The sequence below is a fragment of the Rhodofomes roseus genome, assembly GCF_022264815.1.
Source record: "Rhodofomes roseus strain CIRM-BRFM 1785 chromosome Unknown C8Q71scaffold_27, whole genome shotgun sequence".
Taxonomy (NCBI): Eukaryota; Fungi; Basidiomycota; class Agaricomycetes; order Polyporales; family Fomitopsidaceae; genus Rhodofomes; species Rhodofomes roseus.
The window spans coordinates 438,470-453,188 of NW_025952983.1; the positions used below are offsets into that span (position 1 = coordinate 438,470).

Sequence of the window (14,719 nt, forward strand, 5' to 3'; positions counted from 1 at the left end):
GGTGGTACGTTTGGTACAGCGATGGAACCGCCACTCGTCCTGTGCATCACGTCAACAGCGCATATAGCGTGGTGTAAGTTGCTGTATATAACCTATCACTGACATACCGCGCTACTTTCGTCAAGGTCAGACCACAGCAACACGAAGTAGCTGATAGATTTGATCTTCTCCCGAGCAGCTGCAATCTCGTTCTCAGCGGCCTCGATGTCCTCCTGCGCGGCCGCCATCGTCTTCTCCGCGCGACGGATCCTCTCCTTCGCCGCCTTAATTTTCGTCTCCTCTTCCACGCGCTTGAGCGGTGCTTCTTCTATGCGCTTCTTCAGCGCCTTGCAGGATCTCCTGTGTCGGAAGTACTCGCGCTGGTTTTTGCACTGTTCGCGGCAGTCTTTGCATAAGTAGGGGCATGTTGGCGGGTTGGATTGCCATGACGTGGAGGAAGGCTGGGCCGTCTGGGACGCATACATCCTTCACTGCCACCACACTTCTAGTAGTAGCGTGTCAGGCAGTGATCTACTCGGATGTATGCGGGGAAGAAAGGGAACATTCTTACCTGGATATTGGGTCTGTGACTTATGGTGGATGTTTTGGGGTTCGTCGACGTAGGTTGAGAATGAGAAACGTTGAGAGGTCGAGACTCGAGAGAAAGTGGGGCAGGCTGTCGCGACGCGTCGCGACCACGTGATGGTGTGTCTCGCTCGCTCTGGGACCCGGATATAGTCACTAAGTTTGAACCTGTAGTAACCTCCTAGTCATATGCAACTACCTTCATTCATCGAAGTACTCTCTCACCGGTGCTCTATCTCGCCAAGTAGCCCATGTCATCAACCAGCACTCGGTGCTCTTCGACCACTTCTTGAAGTAAGCATTAGAACTCGGAGCTGATTCGTACACGAGCTCCATGTCGCGCGTCTGTGCTGGGCTGGGTGACATGATTTAGCTCATATAGAATGTACTCTAATGGTGAGAACTTGGTCCGAATTCCAGATAAACAAGTACAGGGCCCAACGAGACGGCAGTGTCGCGGAAGCGTACTATCGACAGGCGCTCATCGACTTAGGCGCGCGCTGTGATGACGCACTGACGGGTGACCCTAATGGGGACACGCGCCACCAACGCTACTTACACCTGTCCTGTACACGACCTGCACGCCCTCCCTGTAATCTCGAGCTCCCTTCACCTCCCGCTTCAAGTACTGTCGCAATGCCCGGCCCCCGAATAGCTGCCCTCATCACCGTCACAGCCATCGTCGGCCTCGGCACGCTCTCCTCCGTGGTCAACGACTCCTACCTCGACACATCCAACCCCCTCCTCACCGCCCTCCCCCATCCGCTCCACGCGACGCACTACTTCGCAGACAAGAAGAACACTCTCAACGTATACTTCATCAAGCGCATATGGGGCTGGACGACCGTCGCGTTCCTCTCCCTCTTCTTCACCTCCCCGCCAGGCACGCGGAGGTTGCAGCGGCTCGCGCAATACGCCGTCGCCACGGCCGTCTGGCTCGTCTTCACGAGCTGGTTCTTCGGCCCCGCTGTGCTGGAACGGCTCATCGTGAGCACGGGCGGGGAGTGCGTCGTGAGCCTCCCCAACGGTGCGGTCGTCAGCGTCCCGAACGAGTTCTGCTACACCAGGTCGCCGATCACCACCGGGGCGCTCGCGAGCCTCCTCCCCTCCGTCCTGATCCTCCCCGAGGATGAATTCCACATACGGCCGAGGTTGCGGAGGGGCCACGACGTCTCGGGGCACATATTCCTGCTCACGATGTCGATCCTGTTCCTCGTCGACCAGCTCCGCACGTCGTTAGCGTCTTCGTCTCAGGACCGTCAGCGCGTGGGCAAGCGGTGGCCTCCATATCACAAGTACGCTGTCACCTTCAACGCCTTCGTGGTCCTCCTATCCCTGTTCGCGACGTACACGACGAGTGTGTATTTCCACACGCCCATTGAGAAGCTGACAGGCTACCGTACGCTCATCCTATACCTCGGTTACGTTATGTGCTAATCTGCACGTCGCCCAGTTCTCGGCGTCGCTGGATTCGCCGTGACGCAAATCCCTACGCTACGCGCCGAGCCGGAAATTGTACCGGCGACGCGCCGCAACCTCGCCAGTCCGGCGGGCGGTGCTGCCACCTCAAGACGAGACTGAAGGCTGCTAATGCATGTGCCCTCCTAGTAGATGGATATGTTGGCATGAACTGTAGGAATGTAATCATAGTACGCATATAATCGTGTTGTGTAACGTCACCGGACTGGTGATCCTTATGTTCAGTCGTCGGGGTTCATCGCACAGTCGCTGGACCCGAAGAGGTATCTTCAATGAGTCGAGGGCTACAGCATCTGCACCAGTCTATTTGTACAACATCACAACAAACGCCGCCATTTTACATTCGCCTCCATATTCCCCTAAGTAGCAGCACTGCCCACCGCCCCTCTCATTTACACCTCCAGCCAGTCGAGGAACTGCGGCGTGAAGTAGCTCAGGATGAGCGTGCACCCCGCGCGGACGAAGCTCTCCGACGTCTCGAACGCCATCGTCTTGAGGTCATACACGCCCGCCCTCGCGCCCGCGACGACCATCGCGTACTCGCCGCTCACCTGGTAGCACGCGAGCGGGTGGTCGGGCGCAAGCTGGGCTGCGTCCTGGATGACGTCGAGGTAGGGCAGCGCGGGTTTGACCATCACGATGTCTGCGCCCTCGGCAACGTCGCGTTGCTAGAGTGATGATACATATCCATGAGTGAAGGGGAAGGACACGAGAAGGGATATGCATACGATGGCCCGACGAGCAAGGCCCTTGCCTTGAGGCGGAAGCTGGTAGCACTTGCGGTTCCCAAACGCAGGCGCGCTGCCCGCAGCGTCCCTACACACAATTCCTTTCAGTACTGTCACCCGCCCACTGATGCATATACCCACCTGAACGGCCCATATAGCGCACTCGCGAACTTCGCCGAGTAGGACATGAGCGTGCACCGGTTTGCGTAGCCCCCCTCCATCAGCGCACGCTTGATCGCGCGGATGCGGCCGTCCATCATGTCGCTCGGCGCGACGCAGTGCGCACCAGCCCGCGCATATGCGAGCGCGACCTCCGCGATGCGCGCAGCGGACTCGTCGGGGAGGAGCGTGCCCGAACTGTCCGGCCGGAAGAGCCCGCAGTGCCCGTGCGAAGTGTACTCGCAGAGGCAGACGTCCGTGGCGATGTAGAGGTCCGGGAAGAGCTTGCGCAGGACGCGGATCGCGGAGATGACGGGCCCGTCGGGGTCGTCAGCGGGCGTGCCGCGGTCATCCTTCAAGTCCGCGCGAAGGGGTCGAGTCACGTTCGTGCATGGAGGGGCGGGCGGGGCAGACGCACCTTGTTGCACTTCAGCGGGACGCCGAACAGGATGACGCTCTGGAGGCCCTTCTTGACGAGCGGGCCGAGGAAGCCCTCGAGCTTGTTCACGCCCCAGCGGGCCTGCCCGGGCAGCGATGCGATCTCGACGTGCGCGTCGGGGTCGTCGGTGATGAAGATGGGGTACATGAACATGGACTTGGTGAGCTGCCGCTTAGCCTGCCAGGAGCGCGCGAGGGAGTGGTGGTACCCGCCTGCGAGAACGGACCTGTGGATGGTTAATTCAGCTGAGAGGAGTGAGCGGGCGGTGCACGTACGAGATCTCCATGGCTGGCTCTGATGATTTGTGCTTTGATGTGTTGCTTTTTGCTGCTGCGATTGAATGCAGCTTTTGTGGTCGCGGGGATGTGGAGGACGAGAGAGAGGTGGTACGAGGGGTAAGCTACTAAGTATGTAATTAGCAGTCGTCGAGCGGTCGAGAGCGGCACTGTAAGGCCGATCACACGATCGCGATCCGAGATCCTACGTGCCCGATTCAGAGCCGTTCCGTGACGGTGGCTGCCAGAACCCAGTACTCAACCTTCAACCTTGTCTCGCATCCAATCGTTCCGGTACTTTCCTACTGTTCAGCTTACGCTGGACTATTCAATTTTATTCACAACTGGGCCAGTTTGCCTTCGATTTACCAGCTTGCCTGCGCACTCAATCAGGTGACTCGCCGCGCTTACTGGCTTCCGACTCGGAGTCTGTGCCACTATGTGCACCAATACCTCACACATCCTCGTCCATCACGATCTCGCCACAATTTTTCGACTGCAATGGTATACCTCCCCGTGGAAGTTCTCGAACGCATCGTCGACCATCTGCACGACGATACATGGACCCTCGGCGCATGCGCATTGGCCGGTCGCGAGCTGGTCCATGCCTCCAGGATGCACCGATTTCGCACAGTAGAGATTAATAATCACGCAAGAGAATTAACTTTCTTCGACCTGTGCGCAGCCTCTGGAGACTTTGGCTCACTTATCTGGAACCTCCGGCTTGTTGACAATGGCTTCTTCAGCCTTATGACACGCCAAAGAATCCGGTCTCCTCAGGCTCCACAATGTGGCAACCTGGTTAGCGTCGAACTTTCCGGGTTCATTCTACGCGACGGCCTTTCAGCGGCCGTCAATGCGCTGCGTATGATGCACTTGCCGTCGGCCAAGCAGTTGCGTCTTAGTGATTGTTCATACAGCACCCGGGCCGGCTCCTCCACTTCGCTCGCAACCACAATGACATCCCTCTCCTCCCCTATCGATGTGATCTCCACCTCGAATGTAACCAAACAGGGGTGGCAAACTCTCGTGATATTCCCGCCAGCCTTACATACCCTGGATCTCCATTGGACCGGATCATGTCAACTCGCTGCAGTGCGGGTGCAGCTCCGCCTCTTGTGGTGGTTCATCGAGCATCCAGCGGGGGAAGACGTCCTTAGCATTTTGCGCGCTCGCATGGATCTGGGTCGCCTGTTAAAGGGCGTGCTCAGTGATATTGGGCCCGCGGGCCCACAGCATCTGGAATTAGCAATGGACTGGCTAGCATCGAGAAGTACGCAATTGTCCGTGCATGCGTCGTCCGCACCTGTCTGACAGATCAACAGGGCCTGACGACCTCGCGCCCTTTCCCTTGTCTGCCTATACGGGCTTGCAGACTTTCACGCTGCACTTCATCATCAGCTCGAACCGCTGGACCGAATACTCTCATCTGTCCGACATCAACGCACTGCTGGGATGGCTCGACTCCCCGTCCTTGACTACGATCACTCTGGCCGTCCATACGTCGATCATGCGGGACACGCAGTTCCCCTCGGTCGAGGCGAGGGACGTGCAATGGGAAGAGCTGCGCGCTCTGGAATGGCGGGACATGGAGAGGCTGCTTGTGCAACCTAAGTTTGCAGGGCTGAAGAAGCTCGTCATTTATGGAGGAGGCGATGACTCCATTCTGCGTTCGCACCTACAACGAGTGTGTCCGACGTTGCATGGCCGCGGTCTCATCGATCTGGCTTAACAGGTATGCGTACGTCCAGAAATCCTTCCGCTCGATCACACGGCCCTGACGTTCAACTCGATCATAGGCTATCATAGGATGCCCACGACACGCACAATAGCGCCTGCAGGTCGCTGCTCTTGGGTTCATGGCTGCACTAATTGGATTTTGAGAATGATTGTTTGACGAAGATTGGGGACCTGCGCATAGAGTTGGCGAGCCACGCGCCGCTTAGCCTGTCTTGTGCGCGAGGAGGTTTAATTGGTGCCAGTGGATCCAACATTCCTGCCAGAACGGTACTATTGGCATCGAGACTGTAAGACCCACTATTCATGCATGGATCATCAGACAAGAAGAGCACTATGCACTGACTGATCAGTGACGCATAACCGCTGACCGTCTGTGGAAACTGATCAAGCCTCAATGGATGTCCGCCCAACTGAAATCACCACAGGAAGATGGTCGCATCCAAGGATTGCAGCCTATGCGCAAAAGTTGCCATCAGATGCAAGCGGATGCTCCTGCGGATTAACCTTCACTTCTGGGGATACTTGGGTCCGATATCGTTGCCGCTCTGCATCGAGGGAGACGGAGGTACTATAAGGGATGCGTTGTTCGTTGTCTTCGATATGAGACAGCCTACACTGCAACTCGGGCCCCATCCCATCTGACGTATATTACAGTACTCCGCGCTTCTTAGTAGGTTACAATTTGGATGCCTCGACGAACCGTGCAACATGGCCCAGCATGCCAGCGATGCCCGCAACTCGCTGCTCTGCGCTGCCGCACCCAGATGCATCTATATCTCAGGTAGACTAGTTCTCATGAGTTGAACTGTGGATAGGTGTCAACGCCTCTTCGGCATGGGCAGACTGAAGACATACCGCCGTCAAGTATGACTCCGCCACGACACGAGCACGGGCATTTAGGCTGAGCTTCATCTCGCTAATCTCCTTGTCGACCTCTTCCATGAACCTAGGAACACGTAAGTCAGAGCGCAAGGGGATATTCAGCACGCGCATACTGAATAATGAAGTCGACGATCTTGTGCTTGAGCATGGTATCGGTTTGGTTGTTAGTGATGAGGAACGATATATCGTATCCCTTCGAACAGTTGTAAACAATGTTAGTTGTGATGACTCTGCACGTCGGATCAAAGCGATACGCACCTTGACTGGCTTCCTCCGCAGCACAATGAAGCTCTCCGCTCTCTGCATCATGAACCGAGTGAACTTGTGGCACAATACACGCTCGATTTCGTCCGCCTGCTTGATCTTGATGCTCAGTCGGATCGAGTTAATGGAAGGCTCAATGAGCACGCGCTCGTTCTCATTGCGGGAGATTATGAGGGGGTTGAGGAGCACTTCCTTCGATTGTCTGCGCGATCAGTCAATGTCAGAGGGTAAGCGGGTTGGGAGCGACGCTCGCCTCTCACCCAACTTCCACCTCAGGCTTGTTGTGTCGCTCAACGACCTGAACCACAGCGTGTTAGGACGATCGCTCATGTCTAGGTGACGCACAGCATCGTACCTGCGATGCGAAGTCCTCAAGCGTCAAGGCAGCGGTGAGGGTCGATCTTACCGCCGCAAGGTATGGCCTGAGTGTGTTGGACTGCAAATGATACGTCCATTGTTCGTCAGAAACACAGAGGCGAGCATGTCGAGTCGGGCACGCACCATGATGGCTCGGTATGAGGACGGGTTGGCACTGGGCAGGACGCGATTCGAGCGGAGATTGGTCATGTGCCTCATGTCCCTCGACGCGTCTCTTGGGCGCTACCGAAACTTTTCTCTTGAGGTCACTCTTTCCTTCCGTTCAAATTCAAAAATGCCCGTCGCTGTTGCCCTTTGGTGCGTGAAAGATATAGCTCACGCGTCGTCTGCGTGCGTGAACCTAACTCACTGCTTTGCTACAGGAGTCTTGAGGTAAAGCCTGGCGAGGATGGGATTGCATCCTTCATCCCGCAGAGCGACCTCCGCATCACGAACGTTGCACTTGGTGCCGAGCTTGAGGACGAGAATGCTCGTTCCACAGTGAAGATTCATTACAAGAGTCTGGCTGCGCCAAGCGACGATGAGGATGAGGACGAGGAAGACGAGGACGATGATGAGGAGGAAAAGGAGGGTGGTGCACAGCTGGTAGAGACGGTGCTGGCTTCGCTTACTCCTGGGAAGGTATGGGGCATTGCTCGTCACCCGTAGCCAAGACCTGATACATGGTACTTTGTTTCACAGGTCGAGCAAGCCACCGCTGACCTGATCCTGGAGGAGGATGTTGAGGTCCTCTTCGAGGTAGTAGGCAAGAAGTGTGTATTTGCCGTCTCAATGCACTGGAGTCGCTAGACTAACCTCATTGACAGCACCATCTACCTTACCGGCAATTACATTGGTAAGAGCGTGGTGTCATGCGAGTGGCGGCAAATGCTCACGTTCATCCTTCAGACCAGACGCCCCCTGGCGTACCATTCAACGATGAATCGGACGAAGAGGGTGACTCAGACTTGGACATGGAGGGCTACGATCTTCGTGAAGTCAGCTCGGATGTCGAGATAAACCCGGATGAGTTGGACATGCTCAGTGACGACGACAACCGCTTCGAGGAGGTCGCCGACGATGAGCCCGCGGCCAAGCCGGCGAGCAAGAAGCGCCCTCGTGAGTCGGATGCGATTGCGACAGACGTTGACGAGGAGAAGCTGTCGAAGTCGCAGAGGAAGAAGCTGAAGAAGCTAAAGGCTGAGGGTGGCCAGGCTGTCACGACTGCTGAGGAGACGACGCCGGCCGACACGAACGGTGCGTCTGGTCCTGAGAAGGCGGAAAAGAAGGGAAAGAAGGAGAAGAAGGAAAAGAAGGAAAAGGAGAAGAGCGACAAGGGCAAGGAACAGGAGTTGAGCGGCAAGGGCAAGGAACAGGAGTTGAGTGGCGGCATCAAGACCGTTGATTCCAAGGTTGGAGATGGTCCTAAGGCGAAGAATGGCGACACATTGTCTATGAGGTACATCGGGAAACTCCAGAGCGGCAAGGTGTTTGATGAGAACAAGAAGGGTGCACCGGTGAGTGGAATTTGTGTCCAGCGAGGTAGACATAGGCCCTGATGGAAGGATCCAGTTCCGCTTCCGCCTGGGCAAGGGTGAGGTCATCAAAGGTCCGTGCTGTCGTGTGTTAAGTTGTCCGTGCACTCGCTGATGTGTATTTGGCGTAGGCTGGGACATCGGTATTGCTGGTATGCAAGTCGGTGGCGAGCGGAAGGTTATTGTCCCTCCAAACATGGGATACGGCTCGAAGAAGAGCGGACCCATTCCTCCGAACTCTACGCTTACTTTCGGTACGTGCTGAGACACTTGTCCGTGACTGACATTCATGTTAAACTCCGAACAGAGGTCAAGCTCTTGAAGATCAACTGAGCTTGCGACCCCATCTAGCTCTCTAAGTTATCTTGAGTGCGCATCACACCTCCGGGCCTGCCAGGATATCCCGGAACAAAATTCGATGTATGTGTCCGACTCTGCTTCGGGGACGATCTATCACGACACGCAATGACATCACTGTTCATGTTCTCGTGCCCCACATAAGTTACTAACGTTGATAGTCGCATGTGATGAGCAGGTCGCTCAGTGTCTGTGGTCGTGGTGAGGTACTGCAAATGATGCTCACCCGGCTACGCTTTCCGCGGTCGACGTCTACGTCCCGACGGGTGTCCGGTACACGCTACTCTCTCAGGCTTGCTTGCACATATAGCATTGTGAGGCCACGAGACTGACGAAGAGACTTCTCTTATCAGCGGTGTGGCATATATTGCTCAGGAGCGACGGCCTGCCAGGTTGTCCCTTCGAGTCAGTCTGAACCTTCTGCTCTACTATGTCGGTCACTCCCTCCGTCGAGATCAAGTACTTCTACCACGGACGACTCAAAGTCTCCGGAGGAGTATTGCCAGATGCTGTAACTGCCTATCAGACGTTCGGAGATTCCGCGAACCCTTGCATCGTCTTCCCGACCTGCTATGGCGCGCAGCTGAGACTTGACAGTACGGTTTGAGTATGGCTCCTCAGAGAAAAGGCTGATGCGGGAGCAGGTCAACTGTACCTTGTTGGTGAAGGCAAGGTTGGTACTGTCCTGCTCGCTTGAACGCAAATCTCAAAGAGACTCGTCTAGGCTCTGGATCCTAGGAAGTACTTCATCGTCACCTTCGCTCTGTTTTGCAACGGAGAGGTATGAGCTGCTACTCATCTCCGATATACTGCTGACAGTCTATCAAGTCGTCATCACCGTCTAACACCGTGAGTCTTGTGTTTTACATCTAGTTTATATGTGAACGCCGCCCCCGTCAAAGCCGCCACCGTACAACGGGCCCTACTTCCCCCTCGTATCCTACGAGGATAATATGTGCGTACGCCGGACCTACTGGAACGATACCGGACTGATAGCTTCGTCGAAGCCGGGCACAGTACGCAGTACTACAGAGCCTCGGTGTAAATAAACTGTACTGTGCCATTGGATTCTCCATGGGCGGCCAGCAGGTCTGTCGTTGCTCACCGCGCAAACAACCCATCTCATTGTCGAAATCAGGCTTACCATTGGGCTGTCGTGTACCCTGACTTTGTCGAAAGGATAGTTGTTATCTGCTCGTCCGCAAGAACGAGCCCGCACAACAGATGGTGAGCGTCAGACCTATCTCGTGGTGCGGAACCAGTAAGTCAAACGCTGGGCCTTGTCACAGCTTCCTGGAGGGTCCTAAGAATGCTATGAAAGCCGCGAAGGACTTCGATGACGGACATTACAAGAGCGTTCCTCAACACGCCATCAGAGCGTTTGGTCGGGCGTACAGTGCTTGGGCATACGGGCAAGCGGTATGACCCTACGATTTCTCACGAGTCATTGATCTCATGGTGCGATCCCAGTGGTTTCGCCAGCATCTGTATCGCTACGACGGCCTGTACGTGACTATCCAGGGTTTGACCTGCGAAGATATAGCTGGGAACACTGACTTTGGCCTAGATATCCTACGATGGAGGCCTGGCTCCGCGAGGCTTGGGAGGGACGTTACATCATGTACTGGGACGCGAACGACATGGTTGCGCTGCTCCTTACCTGGCAAAATGGGGATGTCTCTCTCGTCCGCGACGGTGGAGACTTCGAGACCTGCTTGCATTCCATCAAAGCGAAGGCGCTGATCATGCCCTGCAAGACGGACCTGTATTTCTGCGTGGGTGGCCCCTTTCCCAGGACGGCTGGTCTCCAGACTCAGCTGAGATGTTGTGAATATAGCCCGAGGACAGCGAGGTCGAAGTCTCTTTGCTGCAGAATGCACAGCTCACTGTAATCGACAGTGTGTGGGGTCACGTCGGTGAGTTGGTAGCGCATAGGAGTGAAGTCCAGATGCTTACCTCTCGGGGGATTGCACAGCGGGAGGCAGCGCCAACCCGACTGACGTCAAATTTTTGACTGCGAGAATCAAGGAATTCCTCAATTAGATTACTTCGTTCGGCGTGCACGTCAAGGGTGTTCCAAGAATCCATTACTTCAGGTTGCCTATGCTTCATGCTTAACTCGCGAGGACGGGAACAACACCAAGCCGCCGGCTACGGAATGAAATAACCGAAATGAACGGAACTCCTGCTGCGACCTCACGGCAACATTGCTTCACGGAGTCAGGATAACCGCGACCTGTTCGCATCGTTTCCTGGCCAGGTCAAACGGGATAGCGCGGATCAATGCTATGGACTTGGTTCAGTTCCCCTCGCGAATGTAGAAGCGTTGCAATCCAGACAGAGTACCACCGATGATGGAATCGCGCATCCTCGCTGACACGTTTTGTATTCACCTGTAGTAAGGTCTTCACGCAGACTTCCTGATCTTCGTCTCAACTCTGTCTCGATCACTAAACAATGGTGCCATTACGACTGAGAACGAGGGTATTGGTCACATAGCCGTCGGCACCTCTGCCGCTTATGCAAACAAGCCCTCCCTATCCTCCTTCCTCTGTTGCAGGATCGTCAGGAACGCAATTCTGCTACTACTCCATCTGCTTGACTTACCATACGCACACCGTGACTAGCGGCCAAGTACATCCTGAAGAGACGCTCACAGTCCTCGTCGCCGTGGAATGGATACTCGGCCCCCAGGCGATAAGCAGCCGCGAAGCCAGATGTGACGGCCAATTCGTGCATATTGAGGACTAGAGGGCGTATCAAACTCGTCAGGGCGGCTCGCAACGAAATAAACACCAGTACACATACTAGACCACGCTCCGGCGAAGCTGATGCAGATCGATTTGTGAGCAAAGCTTCGGCGGAATGACGTTTACTCACTAAGTATGGTTCTTGCCGTTGATCCACATCATCCAGGGGACAGTGCCAGCGTAGTGCTGCCAGCGGTGGCTTTGCTGCTTCCACCACTTCTCGTAGATCTTCTTCTCGGGGGTGATGTCCTTCCACGTCCATAGGTCCTGCGAGCCGTCCCTGTCCAGGAAGATGGTTTGAAAGACGTGCTGCTCCAACGGAGGCTCCGACTGCCCGTCTGCATCCTTGCCCGTACGTGCGCTCGCGCCAACCTCACCCTTAGTCGGATCTTGTGCGTCGCGAGTGATCTGCGCGTGTTCACACTCGTTCCGATGGTCTGACCTGTCCTCGGAGTCAATGGGACCGGCAGGTTTCTCGCCTCGGAACTGCGGCTGATAATGCGTCAGATCGAAGCTCATCTCGATCTTCGACTTGTCTTGAGGATACTGCATGGTGTAGTACAGCGGACGGAAGTTGTCCTTTGCAAACTTGAAGGAATCTTCCGTTTCTTGACGCTCTTGCGCAGACCCACTCGCCTCCAAAGGCGCGTTGTGGGATGGGTCATATTGCGTTTCGTAATACTGCCGAGTAGCGTGATAAGGGCGTACAGCTATCATGTTGTGAAATGCATAACTTGCCTTCCGCATGTAGTCTAGATCATTGTGAGTGATCGTCACGTCGTACAGATACTTGACGTTGCCGAGGACCTTTCGCTCCATCCACGTCGACTGTTTGTTCAACAACTTGAGGCAAGAGTCCGCATCAACAGCCAGGATGAGCTCGTCAAAGAATTCCTCCTCGAGGCTTTCTTGACCATCTCTTGAGTATTTCGGCTTGATGTGAACAGGACCGGAACCATTGGTGCCACCTTTTGCATGGCGCGACATCACCTCGACGACTTCATGACCGAGTCGGAAGTTAACGTTGCCGCGCGAGGCTGCCTCCGTCTTCCAGGCTTCATATACATCATGAAGCTGAATGTTATTGAGTAATGGTGAGACGGTTGGCCGAATGACTGATCACCTTCGGGAATGCTAACATGGTCGGGATGCTTGCGAGCAAACTCTTCTCCGAATACTCGAAGAGGCGCATGCTGGGGTCTTTGAATACCCGTTCCTGGGCGAGATTCAATGCAAAGAAGTACGCCATGAGGGGGGTGGCTTACCAGAATGGCTGATGAAATATAGGGTGTTTGATTGCCCGTCCCGAAGAACAAAGCCACCAAGGGGTACACCATCTTATCACCGAAGTCTTTCGAGAATCCAAACATTTTTAACATCGTGTGGACGGGTATCATAGCAAAGAAAGGCTCGAATTTCTTGATTATGGATAGCGCGGTCCCGAACTTCTTGATGTCGCCTTGGAATTGGGCTACAAGCGACGACGGGAAGACGTTTGTCCAGAAATCTTTGTCTTTGCCAAAGCTTATCCTGCAAGAGGCGTGCGTGAGACAGTAATAAGCACCGAGTGGTTTGTACTTACTGCATCCCAACTTCGGTAGCCTCGAAGCCGAGCATTCGGAAGATCCGTAAGGTATTCGCGAACACGGGGCTACAGCCCTGGACGCCGTCATTGATGTACGCGGCTCCGTACTTCTCAGCGTCGATGTCGATCGACGTCGCCATACCGCCCGCGAAGTCCTGCTTATCGAACACTGTCACCTGGTACCTGTCGGGATGCCTACTCAGGGCATATGCGGCCGACATCCCAGAGGCTCCAGCACCGACGATGCAAACGCGTTTGGGACTGGGAGTAGACATGATGGTAAATGGGGGGAAACGTACAGACCGTCGCCGTTCCTTCGAGCCCACAGAGGCTGGCATCTCAATTTTGCCCAGGTCGACGCCAACCGTCGGCCATGTTCGAACATTGCCCGATCTTACGCCTGCGTCCCGTCCAGCTGGCTACCGTACGTCACCCACGTGACTCTGTGCGATCGCTCTAGGGCTGACGGGGATCCTGGGCCTGCAGTCCGAAGTATGTAGATGTCTGGGCGTTGATGTGGTTAGTACTCGCCGACCCAACGCCTACATGGTGGAACGCACCGTATCATACATAGACGCCGACCTGCATCCCCCCGCACGCTGTTGACATGATGCCCATTTGAAATACCATCTCAATAGGTTGAGTAACTCACAGATAGTCTGCGGGCATGTGAGGAAGGGAGTTCGAATCTATGGCAATTGCAGAAGAAAACAACCGCCAGTGCACAGCAGAGACGGCGAGGTTCCACTGTGGATGGCACGAGAGTGGCAGATGAAAGAGGTGCTGCCGTGAAACGAGCGGCGGGCGCGGTGGTTGTCGTAGACACGTAATCGTGACTGTTCAGACCACGGCGTCTCTGTCCAGGCGTTTTCCAGCGACTCGCGGGGCATCTTGTCGCGCGAGTTTCACGCCATCCCATTGCACCCAGCACAGCACAACACAGCATGCGACGGTCGATACAAGCGGCCCGGTCTTTGCAGAGGCCATTGCATGATTCTGGATCAGTCCAGGGCTCAATTCGACGTGACAGAATGATGCCATGGGCCTTGAGGGCAGAATTCAATGAGAGGGGAGGAGTCGCGTAAGGCCTTTTGATGGCCAGTTTGGCCGCAATGACAACTCTGTCCACCCGAAGTCGTGGACAGAGGACATGGTCGGCGATCAGTCTTCAACACGAGAGTAATGCCACCGTACTCACAAATTAACATACACACCCATGATAGCACTCGCCGGTCCGCCGCAATACAACACCACGCCTCGAACGTGCCCCAACACATCCTTGCTTCACTACTGGGAAGGCTTGCGGCCTGTTTTCAGCGGGGCTGAGGACTCACTACTCTTGAGAGAAGGGGAAGGGGACATAACAATCGACAGAATACATGGACTCCGAAGGAGTACTTCTGCGAGCAGGCCACCGAGACGGGTGCGCCGTGCCAACGCCGTGCGGAGTCCAAATTCATCTCAGCTCTTCAGTCGGATCAGCATCGTGTCCGGTGAGCACTTGCCGGAGAAGTACTAGCGCGTCGATGATCAACGTGAACATGAGGAACGGGTCTTTGTTCGGTGTTAAATGAATGATTCAACGATGCCAACGAGAGTCATTGA

General features: G+C 55.3%; 7 protein-coding genes across 7 annotated transcripts; 4 read left to right on the forward strand and 3 right to left on the reverse strand.

Moving 5' to 3' along the window:
* Positions 1-1,200: 1,200 nt before the first annotated feature.
* C8Q71DRAFT_861997 (inositol phospholipid synthesis and fat-storage-inducing TM-domain-containing protein) lies at positions 1,201-2,145 on the forward strand (the record flags this gene model as incomplete). Its single annotated transcript, XM_047927974.1, has 2 exons — positions 1,201-1,963; positions 2,018-2,145. 2 exons carry the CDS (start codon positions 1,201-1,203, stop codon positions 2,143-2,145), a joined length of 891 nt encoding a protein of 296 aa, XP_047774423.1.
* A 290-nt stretch (positions 2,146-2,435) lies between these two features.
* On the reverse strand, positions 2,436-3,655 carry C8Q71DRAFT_861998 (tetrapyrrole biosynthesis porphobilinogen synthase; the record flags this gene model as incomplete). The annotated part of the gene is made up of 5 exons (XM_047927975.1): positions 2,436-2,711; positions 2,772-2,859; positions 2,913-3,283; positions 3,349-3,595; positions 3,645-3,655. 5 exons carry the CDS (start codon positions 3,653-3,655, stop codon positions 2,436-2,438), a joined length of 993 nt encoding a protein of 330 aa, XP_047774424.1.
* A 946-nt stretch (positions 3,656-4,601) lies between these two features.
* C8Q71DRAFT_861999 (uncharacterized protein) lies at positions 4,602-5,376 on the forward strand (the record flags this gene model as incomplete). The annotated part of the gene is made up of 2 exons (XM_047927976.1): positions 4,602-4,917; positions 4,970-5,376. The coding sequence occupies 2 exons, from the start codon at positions 4,602-4,604 to the stop codon at positions 5,374-5,376; spliced, it is 723 nt and encodes a 240-aa protein (XP_047774425.1).
* A 514-nt stretch (positions 5,377-5,890) lies between these two features.
* C8Q71DRAFT_816729 (actin-like protein ARPC3) lies at positions 5,891-7,069 on the reverse strand. The gene is made up of 7 exons (XM_047926121.1): positions 7,032-7,069; positions 6,886-6,966; positions 6,791-6,828; positions 6,525-6,732; positions 6,380-6,459; positions 6,240-6,330; positions 5,891-6,189 (listed from the first exon to the last, which is right to left on the reverse strand). Exons 1-7 carry the CDS (start codon positions 7,032-7,034, stop codon positions 6,178-6,180), a joined length of 513 nt encoding a protein of 170 aa, XP_047774426.1. The 5' UTR covers positions 7,035-7,069; the 3' UTR covers positions 5,891-6,177.
* A 64-nt stretch (positions 7,070-7,133) lies between these two features.
* Positions 7,134-8,908, forward strand: C8Q71DRAFT_816730 (uncharacterized protein). The gene is made up of 8 exons (XM_047926122.1): positions 7,134-7,205; positions 7,271-7,529; positions 7,590-7,660; positions 7,715-7,743; positions 7,797-8,404; positions 8,460-8,496; positions 8,554-8,676; positions 8,730-8,908. Exons 1-8 carry the CDS (start codon positions 7,183-7,185, stop codon positions 8,753-8,755), a joined length of 1,176 nt encoding a protein of 391 aa, XP_047774427.1. The 5' UTR covers positions 7,134-7,182; the 3' UTR covers positions 8,756-8,908.
* Positions 8,909-9,002: 94 nt separating this feature from the next.
* Positions 9,003-11,219, forward strand: C8Q71DRAFT_783516 (homoserine O-acetyltransferase). The gene is made up of 12 exons (XM_047924976.1): positions 9,003-9,375; positions 9,424-9,452; positions 9,504-9,560; positions 9,608-9,628; positions 9,682-9,734; positions 9,787-9,868; positions 9,918-10,006; positions 10,069-10,198; positions 10,250-10,284; positions 10,347-10,554; positions 10,617-10,695; positions 10,755-11,219. Exons 1-12 carry the CDS (start codon positions 9,210-9,212, stop codon positions 10,820-10,822), a joined length of 1,017 nt encoding a protein of 338 aa, XP_047774428.1. The 5' UTR covers positions 9,003-9,209; the 3' UTR covers positions 10,823-11,219.
* A 78-nt stretch (positions 11,220-11,297) lies between these two features.
* C8Q71DRAFT_799135 (FAD/NAD-P-binding domain-containing protein) lies at positions 11,298-13,389 on the reverse strand (the record flags this gene model as incomplete). The annotated part of the gene is made up of 8 exons (XM_047925870.1): positions 11,298-11,330; positions 11,387-11,526; positions 11,588-11,607; positions 11,660-12,210; positions 12,268-12,603; positions 12,653-12,745; positions 12,795-13,059; positions 13,112-13,389. 8 exons carry the CDS (start codon positions 13,387-13,389, stop codon positions 11,298-11,300), a joined length of 1,716 nt encoding a protein of 571 aa, XP_047774429.1.
* Between the last annotated feature and the right edge of the window lie 1,330 nt (positions 13,390-14,719).

What these genes read in the sequence shown, in the direction of transcription:
- C8Q71DRAFT_816729 (XM_047926121.1), bottom strand. An exon ending in TTGAGGACTTCGCATCGCAG is followed by an intron (nt 6,829 to 6,885) that starts GTACGATGCTGT and finishes GCTGTGGTTCAG; the next exon opens with GTCGTTGAGCGACACAACAA. An exon ending in AAGCCTGAGGTGGAAGTTGG is followed by an intron (nt 6,733 to 6,790) that starts GTGAGAGGCGAG and finishes CTGATCGCGCAG; the next exon opens with ACAATCGAAGGAAGTGCTCC.
- C8Q71DRAFT_816730 (XM_047926122.1), top strand. Translation starts at nt 7,183, where the DNA reads ATGCCCGTCGCTGTTGCCCTTTG. An exon ending in CCCGTCGCTGTTGCCCTTTG is followed by an intron (nt 7,206 to 7,270) that starts GTGCGTGAAAGA and finishes GCTTTGCTACAG; the next exon opens with GAGTCTTGAGGTAAAGCCTG. An exon ending in GAACTCTACGCTTACTTTCG is followed by an intron (nt 8,677 to 8,729) that starts GTACGTGCTGAG and finishes AACTCCGAACAG; the next exon opens with AGGTCAAGCTCTTGAAGATC.
- C8Q71DRAFT_783516 (XM_047924976.1), top strand. Translation starts at nt 9,210, where the DNA reads ATGTCGGTCACTCCCTCCGTCGAGATCAAGTACTTCTACCACGGACGA. An exon ending in CTCTGTTTTGCAACGGAGAG is followed by an intron (nt 9,561 to 9,607) that starts GTATGAGCTGCT and finishes CAGTCTATCAAG; the next exon opens with TCGTCATCACCGTCTAACAC. An exon ending in CTGTATCGCTACGACGGCCT is followed by an intron (nt 10,285 to 10,346) that starts GTACGTGACTAT and finishes ACTTTGGCCTAG; the next exon opens with ATATCCTACGATGGAGGCCT.